Genomic DNA, 15,472 nt, shown 5'->3' on the forward strand with positions numbered 1-15,472 from the left:
TTGCTAATTAGACGTTTAATTTAAGGAAAAGTACTTAGATGCATGGTTAAATTTCATATTCACTGCTTCAGTCCCCTTTGAACCCTGAAGATCCCCCTTGTGCAGATGGCACTTTTCCAGAAGTGGAGGGTGGGTGAGTGGGGGTATTCCTATTTGAGGATTTCAGTCCAACAGCACAGTGCATGACAACCACAGAGGACTCCTTGGCAGCGCCTCCACTCTGCCAAGCATCTGCCTGAGTAGAGAGATAAAGGAGACAGAAGGGAATTTAACTGCACTGGCAAACATTTATTGGGATGAAAATGTGCTGGTTAGTTTTTATATTTTCCAATCAGCAATAGGGCCAAGGGAATATTCTTACAGATATAAATTCCAAGCACCTATATTACACCTACAGTTCAAAATCTTTATTACCATGAGAGCTTCCTCTAAAAATATCACTACACCACTTGATCTGAATGTTAATTTAAGAGTTCTTTTGAGACCCCTAAAAATAATTCACTGTTGTGTAATACGGTAGGGCGACTGATCTCAGCTACCGTTTATCATAACGCTACTGCAGTGTGATCTTTATTCCACAAGATGGCGACAAATCGCCTTTACAGAGCATCTTATTGCGATTTAAAACCATCATTACACACTTAAAGGGAAGACCCTAGATAAAGGAGCTGCCTGATAGTTGTTTATCTTGATGTTTTCGGTGAATTTATTCTTGGCAGGGAAAAATAATTTTTCATGATTTAGTTTTTCCTCTTGGAAAAGTTTAAAACATCCTGTGACTTTACAAAGTATCTTTGCAGAAGTACCAGAGGTTTTTCTTTATAGGTTTCCTTTGAATGACCAAATGATTAGTTGAGCCTCAACACCTGCTAGAGGTCTGGGGGATCACGTTGGGAGCAGGTGGGTGTGTAGAGAGACCGTCACGTGACGTTGAGTCGTCCAACTGCCACAGGGGTATAAATTCATCTCTGTATATTTAGTCAGCCCTTTTCTCCACGGAACGCTCCCGTCTGTAAGTCTAGGCTACGCAGTAGCTTCGACTTATTCTTCAGTTATGGCAGGTATGTACAATTTCCTTACTTCAACATTTCAAACCACGATAGTGAGCCATTGATTCTGATGAGACATTGCAGTCACGCCCAAACGGGGTTGCTTGTAGAAGTTTTAAAAGGCTGGTGGGCAATTTAAGCATTTTTAACAGCTTGTCTTGATGTAGTAGTCTGTCATTGTTGCTTTCCGACATTTTGCTCATTTATACACCAGCATAAGGCTTCAACCAACTTTTCAAGGCATACCCTGTTAAAAAAAATAAAAAGTTTGAACATGTTCGCAAATGTTTTTTTTAAGGTTTATTAAACTGACTACATAATCATGTGACGCATAAAAAGTAACCTGATAAGCAAATACTAGTATCCATATAGTTTTTTCTGTTTATTATTTATTAATGGCTTTTGTTAAATTATCAATGAGAACACTCCGACATTAGTTTTCTGGCCAATCGGTTCCCTGGAGCGTTATTTAAGTGGCACATGCCATACTTAAACTCCCACTTGTGATATAAGCTTTCAGGAAACTGCCCCCCTTTATTTAGAATGGAAAGCACGTCCAGCTTGGAATGTGAAGCCACTCAAACCTGGGTTGTACTTGAACTGTCCTAGTAGGTTTAGATGCATTAATACTACAGCAAAACTTCTACCAATTGAAAGTGGGGGCGTGCTGGAAAGGAGGTGTGGCGCTGGATGGACGCAGTGAAACAGAACAATTTTTCCTGGCATGTGCTGGAAATTGGAAGCTTGGTTCTCTTAATTGACCCAAATTGCACACACCAAGTCTGCATTCAACCCACTGCTTTGCACATTATTTATTTTTTTTTCTTTCTACATTTTGCTGTCTCAGCATCAGGGAATTAACATACAGTTCATGTGGGATTAATGTTTGACCACATGCTATATTCGCACAGCCATCCCAGCTACATTGCTGACTTCTTCTTGGTTTATATTCTCTAACAAGCAAGGCATTGTTCAGAGACCTGGCTTGGCAAGTTGCTGACAAATTTCTCTCCCTGCAGCAGGAGGTGATCGCACAGAATAGGCACTGCAAATAAAATTCACCCTGAGATGTTTAATTTTAACTGGGAACCACAGTGTCTTTGTTTAGAGTTAGAGTTTAACTCTTAAGAATTTGAGAACAGTGGTCTTAAGTAATTAAGGTATGCAAACATCAAACAAGAGTTGGATCCATCCAAATGACTAAAAGGATTATATATTGGTTAGTGGTATTCATCCCTATTGCAGAAAACTCACTTTCTCTAAATTCTTACAGACCAGGCCTTTGTGACGCTGGCTACCAACGACAGCTATGCCCGGGGTGCCATGGTTCTGGGCAAGTCCCTTCGTAACCAGAACACATCCAAGAAGTTGGTAGCTCTCATTGGACCACATGTGTCGGAGCCTTGCCAGTAAGAAACCTCAATCTAGTTGCACAACTTTTCTGAATTCTGCCTTCTAGCGCTCCTGTCAGCTCTTGTTCCTGAGCTGGCTGGTTGACAGGATTTCATCTGTTCTAAATCATTAGGTGTGTGCTGAGGAGAATCTATGATGAGGTGAAGGTGGTGGATGTGCTGGATAGCGGTGACACAGCTCACCTGGCCATGATGAAGAGGCCTGATTTGGGTGTCACCTTCACCAAGCTTCACTGCTGGACCCTTACACACTACTCCAAATGTGTTTTCATGGATGCAGACACTATGGTGAGACTGATCATTTTACTTTACCATTTTATTTCTAAAGCACTAAAACAACATAACCACTTCCTGACTGAAGTGCTGTACAATAAATGTAAAGTCTTTAGCTCAAGATTGTGTTTTACAGAATTGTTTATAATTATGTTGGCACTTGTGTCTACATCCAAGGTGCTTTCCAATATAGATGAGCTGTTTGACAGAGAGGAATTGTCAGCAGCTCCTGATCCTGGCTGGCCTGACTGCTTCAACTCTGGCGTGTTTGTTTTTCGTCCTTCTGTGGAGACTTATGACGATCTGCTGCAGTATTGTACAGAACACGGCAGCTTTGACGGTAAGGTAGAATGTGTAACTTTGTCCTTTTAGTCTGTTTGAGCTCTGAAATAGATTTGAGTCATAAAATTCCTGACTAGTTTTTTTTATATATGAATTTGCTCTGCCAAATATAATCTTTGACTAGGTAGTTTTGGACCATGAAACGTGGCCAGTTGTCTGCCAATTTAATAAACTGTAGGCATTTGTTGCAGCCTAGATTTAATGAAGCAGATAAGGATTTTCAGAAATGTTCATATAAATGGTGAGCCACATTAGCCTCTTAAATGTTGTGGCCTTTACTGACTAGATATCCCTTATGAGGGTTTTTTTTTTTTTTTTTTTTTTTTTTTGTTTTTTTTTTTGTTTTTTTTTCTCTCCTAGAAAGTCAACCAGAGTTGGGTTTGACTATTCCCACAATTTGGTCTAGTAATTAAGCCATTTCTACTGGTTAATGTTGGATAAAAGATGGATTTAAATTGTATTCGTGTACAGATGACAAGGGATATAATTGCAATTTTTTATTTTAAAAGTAACACATTTTTAAACGTGATGCAAAACTGGATGGGTGTGTTTGGTAAAAGGACTTGACCCCTGTGCCTGGACACAAGGCTCTCCTGTCAGCTCTGAGTTATTCTCAGGGGCTCACTGGTGTGGGTGAACGTTACATTTGAGAGGCCCCATTTTGCACAGAGCACTGGTTGACATTCAGTAACTTCCCTGTGAAATGTACCCTAACTGAATTGTGGTAGCAATTCTGGCTCCAGCTCTTTCAGATCAGTGGCTAAAAATGTTCAGGGTATAGGTTTGTGTGGTACTGGGCAAATGGAAAGTTTACCACCTTGTTCGCGTTTTTTTTTTTTTTTTTTTTTTTTTTTTTTTAAATGCTGCAGTTCAGCTTTAGCCATAAATAAAAGCTCAGTAAATTGTCCATAAAGATTCAAACATTTGAACCTACTGAACATCCAGGGTCTTGGACCCTGTGCACCACAAGTTGCAGCACAGTCTGACATGAGGCAGGGGGCTGTTCAAATGTGACAATTTGACAGCCTGAATCTTTCCACTTCATGGTGTGATCTCTGCAGGAATCAGCAGCTCACACTTTCAAGTGGTTAAGTGCAGCACCATGGTTTCAAGAGATGGGAATTTAGTGCATGTACAGATGGCACTTGGATGCTCTGATTAAAATTTAAAGCCATAATCTGGAACTTTGACTTAAATTTTTTACACCAGCAGTGGAGACTGCAAGTCATCTGGTAGACTTTCTGCTGTAATGCTGCCTGCAGTACAGAAGACTGCACAACCTTGCAACTAATGCAAGGGAAAGAGGTGCAGGAAAGTAACAGGAGGGAGAGTATAAAGTTAAACTCATTTACAGCATATTACGTGTGGTTCAATGTCTCATGATCGTAAAGGTTTTATCCAGAACTTGCCTGAAATCTGAACCCAAACGGGATCAACTACATCAATTAAGATTGCGTTTCCTCCACCACCCTTTAATGTTGAGTCTTGACTGAATTGGCAAACTAATTGAATTAGTCAAAGGATGCATAACTTTTGGAGAACAATCATTTAAATTAATTTCTTGCCTAAAAAACTTTGTTCCACTAGGGAAAATTTGTCTTGGGCTTTCACTGCAGCCACAGTGGTGGCAAATGAGAACTCAGACAACTGAAACCACACAAGTATAACAATAGATGAGATGGTCCAATAAATTATAACACAAATATTTAGCAAGTAAAGCCAGAAATTAAAATAATTCTATCCCTAATGTTGCCATCCTCCTCGATCCTGTATTGAAATTCACTGGTGTGCATCAAGGCTAAAACTGCAGCTCCAGAGTTTTTAGAGGAAAAAATGCTGATTTCTTTGCAACAAGGAATTTGTTTCCTTGTATGACATTTCTAACTGCACATCAATCCAAATGACTGTTTGTCCAGCTTTGTACAAACTTCTGTTCTCAGATTAGAATAACTGTTTGTTGCAGTAGTGGGACATATTGTAGTCAACTGGAAATGTGACACTGTAATGGGGAGTTACACATCTGAGCAACTCCTTTTTTTTGGTCTTAAATTGGAATGTTTTCTCATGCTCAACTGAGCATGTTATACTGTAAATGTATGTACTACTGCCGGTAAACTCCATGTAATGCCAAGGACAATGTATGCGTCTTAGCAGCTGGCCTTGCAGTCACTTTTTGCATAGATGTAACTGTTCAGTACAAAGACTGAGAACAGTAAGTGCCCCAACCTTACAACTAATGAGATGCAGTTTAGAGTTTGGCTTGAAGTGTTGGAGCTTGTTTGTTGAGGTGGTGATGGGCTTTTTCTTTACTGAAGGATTCTATTATGGGTATTTAATTGGGAAAACCCAATTAGTGTGTTACTTGAAAGCAGTGGCCCATTTTATTAAAAAAAAAAAAAAAAAAAAAAAATCTGGTTGCTGCAACTATTTGCTGGCAAGCAACTGGCACATCACAATCACAACTGCATGCAGACATCTATTTCTACACTCTGCCTCCAATTAAAACTGATCTGAGTCATTTTTAATTAATCTTGTCAGCATTTCATTTTGATGTATTGCCTGTATACCTGACGGTATGCCAGTGGGTAAAACTGATCTTATTTATAGCTATAGAAGTTCTTTTCACATGCACTGAGGTATGAGTTAAAGTTGCTTTGACCTTTTAGCATTTCACTTCCATTTTACTACATGGAATGTGTGCACAGCTGTCTGGAGACTATGGATGATATATTGAAAAATTGCTAAGGAAAGAAGTGGCTGAACCCTGAGGCTGTATCTGCATCTGTGGTGCAGTGCTGTGCTGCCAAAACAAACTGGCAGGGTTGGATGCACATTCTTGCTGAGCTCTGCTCATCCCCTCAAAATGAAGAGGGTCAGCCCCATATTAACTTTTGAAATCCTCATTGGAGGCTGTGGGATTGGACAATGGCTTTGTTTTAAAATTGTGGCAGTCTAGTTTTTAGACTTTACAGGCATACAGCTTTTCAGTTCAGACTAATGGCAGGTAGGTAGGTAGTGTAGGTAAAACGGCTTGGTTTCAGAAGACCATGATCTAGTGTAGTTTGTTTGCTGTTGTCACTTGCAGATTTAAGATTGAGTTTGCAGCAGAAATGTGTTTGGAACTATGCAAGTCACACCATGAGAAGGCTGCCTCAGTTCCAAATTGACTGACTTTGAGGTTTAGTAACTGTACGGCCTGTTCAGTTGAACCTGTAGGACCTGTGCAAACTTTGAAAATGAACATGAACCCAGAGGGAAACGTTCATCTGCAGAGACAAGGTTCTTTCATGCTGTCGTCTTAGATTATTTAGTTGACTAATTTCAAATTGGGCTTATGCATCTGGGGCTGGGCTCATCACTGGTCTCACGATTCAATTCAATGACTCATCACTGTTGCATCAATTTTCTTACTGCATATTGCTGCTTAATATATAAGCAGTTGGATAATACACTTTGCTTATTTAGAATTTCAGAAATCTGAATGTCCTGATTGGAAAAACATTTAACTTGCTCCATTAACATAAAATCAAACCCTTCTGTGGCATTATCAAAAGTGGTTAAGCAACCCTCTAGAGGAGAGTTCCTGCTGTAAAGCAGTGTTGTCCCTTCAGTCTTTGTTCAGATACCATGGAAGTTAAAATATGTTTATGGCTAGAAAACTAGTTAAACATTTGTTGGATAAACTTTAGTCACTGAAGTCTGTTTGCCCATGTTACCCCTAGCCTGCCAATGGCATTTTCCATAGATGTTGGCTTTTTTTATTTATATACATTTTGATGTATAATGTTGCATGATTTCATTGAGACATTTTTTTTCTGTAGGTTTGCTTGGTTTTACATTTTTCCTAAGTAAAGGTTTCAAAACAAAATCTTGGTAGACTCATCTATTTGCTGAGCTGTTGCTGCAGGCTAGATCACGCCATGTGCTGGGAAACTACGTCATTCTGATAGCATTGTAGGCTACGGCCACCATACTTGAAGACACTCAGAGTAACATCAAAGAACCTAAATGGATGGGGGAAAAACTTAGGAGTGCTGTTCCTTTCAGAGAAGTTTAAAAGTTGGACAAGAAAATGTTAATCTAGACATGACTAGACACCCTGCAGGGATCCCTTATTCATGTCACAATGTAGTTTTTAGGGGAGGGAGGAACCCAAAAGGCAACTTTCATTAACTTTAAACTGGTATGATACCCTGAGTGCTGGATGAGCTTGTTTTTGTATTTTTTAGATGGGATGCCAATTTGACTAAAACATAATTTTATACTAAGTCAAAAGGAACACATGTTGTTTCATGTCTTTATTGCAGGAGGAGACCAGGGGGTTTTGAATGGCTTCTTCAGTGACTGGGCAACAGCTGACATATCAAAACATCTCCCCTTCATTTACAACCTCAGCAGCATAGCAATCTACACTTACCTTCCAGCATTCAAGCAGTAAGTTTGTCTACAGAAGTCATGATGTTTTACTTTTTTTTTTTTTTTTTTTTTTTTTTTTTTTTTTTTTTTTTTTCCCCGTTCTAGTATTTTTATATATGCAAAACTCTTACAACATTGCAGTCTGTCAGTGCAGCTAATAGCTGTACTAGATGAAAGGCCAAGATGTAAGTAGATACTTGATCACATGAACATGTAGTCATTTCTTCACATGACCTCGAGTTACAAGATGAGCAGTGAGATTCCAGCTCAGCTTGAGTGTCTACCGGTAGGCTGTAGCTCGGGGTTGAATATCCATCCTGAGCTACCGACAGCTGAAACACTCTTTAAAAATAGGGCACTTTATTTAAAGCCCTTTTTTATAATTGCCTGCAGGACTAGTCATTGTCTGTACCTTTAAGCCTCCCTATTCTCATTAATCTAAACATCAGCAAGCTCTTAACTTTGTCATACTGCTTTAGATGCCAAGAAATGCCAGTGGTAATCATGTATGTAGTCGTCAGCAATAGTGCTAAGGTCTGGCAAATGAAACAAACACCAAAGGGCCAGAGCCAAGTTTGTGTGTACATGCAGTTTGTCACTGAGACAAATTACAGATGATCCAAATTTGCAGACACTGCTGTGGAGATGCAGCAAGATCTGACTCTGAAGACTGTCCAGTTTCTTTAATGATCAGTTTCATGCATATTGGACAAGTTATCCACATGGTGATGGTATTTTACTTTAGTGGAAACTTATTTTACTGACCTGTTGCTTCTGACTCCCTGGTTCCTGACACCCCATTGATGGTCTGACCAATTTGACTTTAATGAAATCTGATCTTAAAGTAGAAGCCCAAGTGAAAGTTGGATTAACAGCTTTAAAAATGTGTGACCTGGAAAAAAGTGAACCAGTAAAAATGGTTCATGAAATTGGATTTTTTTTTTTTTTTTTTTTTTTTCCCTCCCCCCCAATTGTGGATGAAAGCAATTTTGGGGACCATACATGTCAAGTTTCCATATTCTAACTGGACCCTACCACTTTCAGGTATGGTGGCAATGCAAAGGTTGTTCACTTCCTGGGGAAGACTAAGCCATGGAGTTACACATTCGACCCCAAAGCTAAACAGATTTCAGGGAGTGTGGAGGAGGCCACCACACATCCCTCCTTCCTCCTGGACTGGTGGACTCTGTATGCCAGTGCTGTGGTGCCAATGCTGCAGGAGCAGTATGGAGACCAGCCTTTCTACTCTGGCTGTGTGGAGGTGGGTGAATGTGTTAACTCATAACTGATTGTCTAACTCCAGCAAGTCTGCAATTGAGTTTTTTATATATAAATATAAACTGCTACAATTACTTTAAATCGGCGCTTGTCTGTGGCCATTGTTCGGTGGAGAAAGGCCAAACATGTAAATTTAATGCTACTGTAAAATGGGGCATCTTGCATCTTGCAGTCTTTTGATTAATTCAATTTTTCTCCAGGGTGAAAGCAGCTCCTCACATCCACAGGCACTCAAACCCCAGCTCTCTTCAGAGGAACGGAAGGAGCAATGGGAGCAAGGTCAGGCAGACTACATGGGAACGGACTCATTCGACAATATCAAGCGAAAGCTCGATACTTTCCTCAAATAAGTCATGTGGGATATCTAGTACACTTGCAGTCTAAAGGTCTTTGAAAAGAAAAAAATGCTGTAAAATGTCAGGTTTAGAAATGAGCTTTTTGTCTTGTCAGTACTATACTTCCATTTTCCCAAAGACCATGTAGTTTAAATGGGAAACTCTATGCAAGATGGTTATTCAGTTTAGTATCCCACAAGTTCTATAAGAAAATTACAAGTTTACAGTATCTTTTTTTTTTTTTATTTTTTTTTTTTTCTTTCAGGCACTTAATCCCTCCCCCCAGTCCTCACTCTTAATAGAAAGTTTAACATGAAATGTTTACAGAATTTCTAAAGGCCATTTAGCCATGCATGTACACTAGAAACATTAGTGCCTTAATCTTGCTCTTTACTGCTATGTCGGTCCTTTACTGGCTACTTTCCTGTAGGTTGGTTGACTTGTTCTGTTTTTTACTTGACCAGGATGTTTGCTGTACCACAAGGTTTCATCGTTACATTAAAAGAAACTTTCTCAGATGTCTGCTTGTGCTTGAACTGATTACTGAATATTTCCTAATATTTTAATTATCCTTGGCCCAATGTTCATGAGTTAATGAACAATTTTCCAGGTGACCCAGTAAATGCTGATCAGACTTTGGCTTGTGTCCAGGTGGCTAGCTAGCCTGCCTCCAAGGATCTCCCCTCTTGAGCCACAACCATCTTGAGGCCCTCTCTGCTGCTTTAGCAGTATTACTTTTTTAGATTTCCTGTACTTCTTCCTAAAGGGAGAAGTTTGGACTAAAACCTTAGACTTGTGACTAAAGCCAGTTAAGTCCCTGTGTAGGGTGATGTAACACATTGCAGTCTGTTCCTTACGAAACCTAATCAGCAACTAGGCTATCTATGAATGTCGTGTTTAGCTTGCTCTTTGAAAATGCCCACAAAGCAGTCTTTGAAAGTAAAACTATACTTGCTAACTTGCATTGTGGCTGGAGATGATGGCAGGAGTTGGAGAGGAAAACTTCTTAAAATTGAATGTCTGAAGTTGGTAAACAAGCCTGACACATTGCAATGTAAGGCCATTTTAATCTTGGGGTGGAGGGCCTGAAAGGGTTGTTTTCAAATAAACTTGACCCAGCTAACAAAGTTTAGAGCAATTCTGTTGGGGCATGTAGTCATGGGTGAGAACAAGCCACTTTGCATGTAAGGTAATCTCCCAGGAACAAAGCTGGGGATGCAGCCCAGTATCTGCATTGAGCTAAATGTATCTGCATCTTGAGTAGAACTAGAAAATCTTAAGACTATATTAAAATGACACATTTGCTGATCAGGGCTTAAAGGTATCTTTAGGGGAAGAGGTATAAACTCAAATTTCAGGAGGTATGGATGCCCCCAAGGTGTATTTCCTGGACTGGTAAACCCTGTTTGCTAGTGCTGTGGTACCATCCATACTTCAGTTATCTGTGTCAGTTTTATTTATCACTGTAGATTTTAATAAAAGTTGCAGTTGTAAATCAGTTTAAAATTTAGGAGTCCAACTCTACTTTGCCAACATCTTCACTTGACTGTCCCAATTTAAAATAAACAATGATTGTGAGCGTACAGCAGGGCAACTTTATTGTGCTTTGAGCTTGTTGAAGTCTCAGGAATTTTTCACAGAGAAAGGAATGGATTAAAATTCTGAAATTAAACATTGACACGATAAAGATGACATTGGTAACAGGAGGATTTCAAATACACCTCAAAATCCAAAATGAAGTATAAGATAAAGGTTTTACCAAGACTCAGCTGTTGAAACCCCTGAGACCTGAAAAGCTGGAAGGAGCAGTACAGAACTGCATAAATTGACGATCTTCCCCAGCAAGAACCAGTGACTACTTCTTGGCTGCAAAATGTGTTTAGTTTTACTTTCCAAAGGGTGTGTTTAGTAATGCACATGCAGTGTGCCCAAACATTCTCCTTGGGCTCTTAGTTTCCAAACTAAAAACAATTACATAATCCATGCAAAATTATATCTACATGAATGACAGTGGTGTGCAAACTGTGAATTTTGGAAATTGTCATTTACCCAGTTATTCATTACAAACTTCGACGATAGCTTGTTATATTTGTGTTTAAAATACAGTGAGACATTTTCAAAACTCTTTCCATATGTTTTTATATAGAAAGAGTTTCATATGCCCGTAAGGCCCTCTGCATACGTAGTTTTCAAATCTGTCAGAGAGCTGCTCTAAGACAAGCAGCGATATTGGTGTGTCAAGTCTGTGTTTGTTCCAGTCTGGCATTATTCAGCCAAGCTGTATTTGCAAAGGGAAATTGGATTTTGAGGCGTATTTCAGATCATCCTGTTACAGATTCTTTGTTGCAAGATGTTTCACATCTTGCTACTTCCGGTTTTGCTTCCTCCCGTTATAAGTCATAGGACGCGCACTGCGTCTCAAACACACCGTCAAATAAAATAACAATTTGGAATGCTAACTCTAGTGGCTGTTTCCATTTTCATTTCGTTTTTCTTTTTTTATTTTTACAACATAGACAAAAAAATATTACAACTTGGCAGATACGACCGTTAACAGCTTGTTAACCTCTGTGCGTTTTAGCTTTACAGAAGCGATCAGTGTATGAGTTGATTGTCAACAGTTATTTTCTGTATTTTTTTATTTTTATTTTTTTACAAACGTGAGACAGGGGGCGTGCCGCGACGCTGCTCTAGTGGGTGATGCAGACAGCTTTGCCAGGAGAGGGAAAGTAAACATACCATTCCGCCAAGATGGCTTCGCAATCCATGTTCCGAGTTGCACTTCTGGTATCATTTTCAGTTTTCCTGACCGTTGTGTTGGGTTTTGGACTTCCAGCTCTCCTGAACGCAGCCATGAGACTGTTGGGATTACCAGAGACGAGTGTGACCGAGTGCATAGTTGTGCTCTATGTAGTTTTCGTGCTGTACATTGCGACGCCTCGCATGCCTAGAGGATCGGTGGAGGTAATGTAAAAAGTATGGACTGTTGTAAACTGCACGCAGTGGAGTCGTTGTTTTCTATTGTAGCCCCTTAACACATTTAATCTCCATAAAAAATGTTTAAGCTATGTCACAATAAGCTATTCTTAACGTAAAAGGGAAAACCCCAAATTCATTACTCATTGACTAGCCTGTGGAGGAGGCGTTTAAAGTTACAGTGACTATTTTCAGTACTACTGATAAGAAATCGTATCTCAAATATTGCTGCTGTGCACTAAAACTAGCTAAAATCCTGCTGACAGCTGCGTTAATTTGTATTGCACAAGTAGTCCCCTTTTTTGGGTTATAACTTTTACAAATCTCAGCTTTAATTTTTTTGTAAACATATGCACATTTATATTTTTTTGCTATGGATGTTCATTTCTGTGTGTCAATAATGAGAAAAAGCATTTTGTCTCTGTACAGGTGGAAGGGAAAGCTGTGTTCATCACAGGCTGTGACACTGGATTTGGTCACTCACTTGCTAAACATCTGCACAAGCTAGGCTTCACAGTCTTTGCTGGATGTTTTCTAAAGGTAAACAGAAGCTTCATTTCTTTGGATTGTATAAATTATTAGATTAATCAAGTTTGCCTTTTGATAATTAATCAGGGCATCTTTCAATATCACAAACATCACCTTCATAGGACAAAGGTGGAGAGGGTGCAAAGGAGCTTGAGGAATTTAATTCAGATCGTATGAAGGTAGTGCAGCTGGACGTATGCAGCGATGAGCAGGTGAACCAGGCAGTGGAGTACATCAAAGATAACCTTAAAGACTCGCAAAGAGGTAAAGCACTCTACAATGCATCAGAACCAATATAAGGAGATGTATTCATTCACACAGCGTTCTATCGTTGCCTTTGCTTCAGGTCTGTGGGCTGTGGTGAACAACGCTGGCGTGTCAACGTTTGGAGAGGTAGAATTCACCTCCATGGACACCTACAAACAGGTGTCAGAGGTCAACTTGTGGGGCACCATCAGAGTCACAAAAGCTGTTCTGCCGTTAATCCGCAGGGCGAAAGGTAAATCACTGGAATAGCACCGTGTTCTGTATGTTACATATTAACACCCACTAAGATGTGGACACGACCCCATCGCACAGTGTCCAAAATGACCAGTCCAAAGTTTAAAAACAACAACTTTATGCTCAAGTTTCTTTGCGAAGGATTAACAGGATTCTTAGAATTCCTGTTTAAAAGAAAAATATGTGGCTAACTAGTTAGCTTATCAGTGTCCCATGACTTCTGTGAAATATCTCAACCTTAAAACAAAGCCTGGTATTGAAAGACAATTTGAAAGTCTTTCCCAGCAACATTTGCAATGATAAAAGTGGACAAACACTTTTTTTTATTTTTCCACAGGGGTGGACATGTAATTTAAAGAAAAGACAAGACATGTGAATTGAATAAAATAGTAAAAAAGAAATAAATCACAATCCAGTTTTGAAATGGAATTGGTTATTGCCAGCACATCAGCAAAGCGCTGAGATGTTGGGACCTATTTAGCCATTATTGTTCATCCACTTATAACTGACAGAATGGGACACCGACCGGTCTGCAGGAGTTTCCTGTTTTGGCCTCAGACTGCTTGGATTCTATCGGGATTCTGGTGCAGTGAATCTTGCTAAAACTCAGCTGCCTTGCAAACTAACAGCAGAGCAGAAGTTTTACACCTTTCAGTTTCTAAGTGACTCGTAAAGAAACTGTTGCAGCTTCAGTCCTGATCAAATGGCACACAAAGATCCATTTGCGTGATTATGTCAACTTGACAACAGAAGCTGAAGAGGGAACTTCATTTAATAAATACAAAAAAAAAAAAGAAACCCCCTAAAAAGTGTGTAATTGGTTAGTTCCAGCTGCTTTAACAGACGCCCCCATCTGACCTGTGTCAACTTTTGAAATAAAAAAAATCTGATGAAGCAATTCAGTGGATGCAAATACACAGACATTGAGTGGATAAAAACAGTAGCAGTGTATAAAAAACAACTTAATTTGCCACTTGTGTGTAAGTGTTGAGTTAAACAGATTATATTTGATCCTGGGTTCATTTTTTGTGCGTTCCATGTCTGCCCACAGGCCGTGTTGTGAACCTGGCCAGTATGTACGGGAGGATGGGCAACCTACTGCGATCTCCATATTGTGTATCTAAATACGGTGTGGAAGCTTTTTCTGACTGCCTGCGCTACGAGATGAAGGCCTGGGGAGTGAAAGTGTCTGTAATCGAACCGGGGAACTTCATCGTGGCCACCGGCATCCTGACCCATGACATTGTGGCCACTACATCCAATAAGCTGTGGAATGAGGCACCCTCAGAGGTGAAGGAGGATTATGGAAAAGCCCATTTTGATCACTACATGTCTCTGGTGCGCTCTTACTGCAACAGTGGCCAGAGGGACGCGGCCCCTGTTCTGGATGACATAACAGATGCCATCACATCAAAGCGTCCTTACACACGGTACAACCCGATGGAGCCACACTGGTGGATCAGAGTTCAGTTGATGACCCACCTGCCTGGTGCCATATCCGACTTGCTCTACTTCTAAATCAGAAGGCATCAGGGGCCGTAACACCGTTCCTGTATTATCTCCCTTTGATTCACCTTCAGATCAGTAGTAGCATATTCTGTGTAGCATTATGCAGATCTGCAGACTTAAACCTAAAGTGATCTTCACGTTTTCCTCAGCATTCACTGATCAAGCCTTAAAATGTAATCTTTTTTTTTTTAATTGCAAATGAATGATTGCACTTTGCTTTTTGTATGTATGTATGTATGTCAAGAACCAGAATTTTATCTATACAGATGTATTCTCTGACATACAGCAACTACTTTTTGTTTAGTATGAGCAGAGCAATGACGTGCTCCTAAATACTGTATGTGTCCCTTGCAGTGGACTTGAGGCCCACCCCTTTCTATCTTTAATTTTTCCTGATACTTGTAATGAGTTGTCCTATGGGAATCACCTGGGGCCCCACTGGCATGACGACCAAAGCTGCAAGGCTCCCGCTGTTCTGTTGTGGCTAACGCCGGAACAAACGGAGGTCAGCTACTGTAAGGCCGCGGTGCAATTTGGCCAGACTCTCCCTAAAGTTACATAACAACAACACAAGCCCACTTTTGTCTTGCACGCTCCATGAGATCCAGCATGCTATGTCAACACTAAAGCCTTTTGATGTGATTAATGGCCATGATTGGTTATTTACCACCCCACCTTTACTGGAAAAGTATTTTGTAAACAGAATAATGAAATTGCATAGAGCATTTTATTTTAAGATATTACAATCAACTAGTGTACTCTTGAAATAAAGTGACAAAATTATAAATTGTGTCATTGAAGGCTTTCTTTGAAGTTGGTGCTGGTAAATGTAATTTAAAAAATGACCACCAGG

General features: G+C 39.9%; 2 protein-coding genes across 2 annotated transcripts; both read left to right on the forward strand.

The window, feature by feature from the left end:
- The first annotated feature begins 953 nt into the window (after positions 1-953).
- On the forward strand, positions 954-9,623 carry LOC121629163 (glycogenin-1-like). Its single transcript, XM_041968747.1, has 7 exons — positions 954-1,061; positions 2,323-2,458; positions 2,575-2,749; positions 2,912-3,074; positions 7,384-7,510; positions 8,537-8,753; positions 8,971-9,623. Exons 1-7 carry the CDS (start codon positions 1,055-1,057, stop codon positions 9,118-9,120), a joined length of 975 nt encoding a protein of 324 aa, XP_041824681.1. The 5' UTR covers positions 954-1,054; the 3' UTR covers positions 9,121-9,623.
- Positions 9,624-11,810: 2,187 nt separating this feature from the next.
- bdh1 (3-hydroxybutyrate dehydrogenase, type 1) lies at positions 11,811-15,406 on the forward strand. The gene is made up of 5 exons (XM_041968746.1): positions 11,811-12,069; positions 12,511-12,621; positions 12,732-12,873; positions 12,956-13,108; positions 14,162-15,406. Exons 1-5 carry the CDS (start codon positions 11,857-11,859, stop codon positions 14,626-14,628), a joined length of 1,086 nt encoding a protein of 361 aa, XP_041824680.1. The 5' UTR covers positions 11,811-11,856; the 3' UTR covers positions 14,629-15,406.
- Positions 15,407-15,472: the final 66 nt, after the last annotated feature.

Source organism: Melanotaenia boesemani, chromosome 18, assembly GCF_017639745.1.
Source record: "Melanotaenia boesemani isolate fMelBoe1 chromosome 18, fMelBoe1.pri, whole genome shotgun sequence".
Lineage (NCBI taxonomy): Eukaryota > Metazoa > Chordata > Actinopteri > Atheriniformes > Melanotaeniidae > Melanotaenia > Melanotaenia boesemani.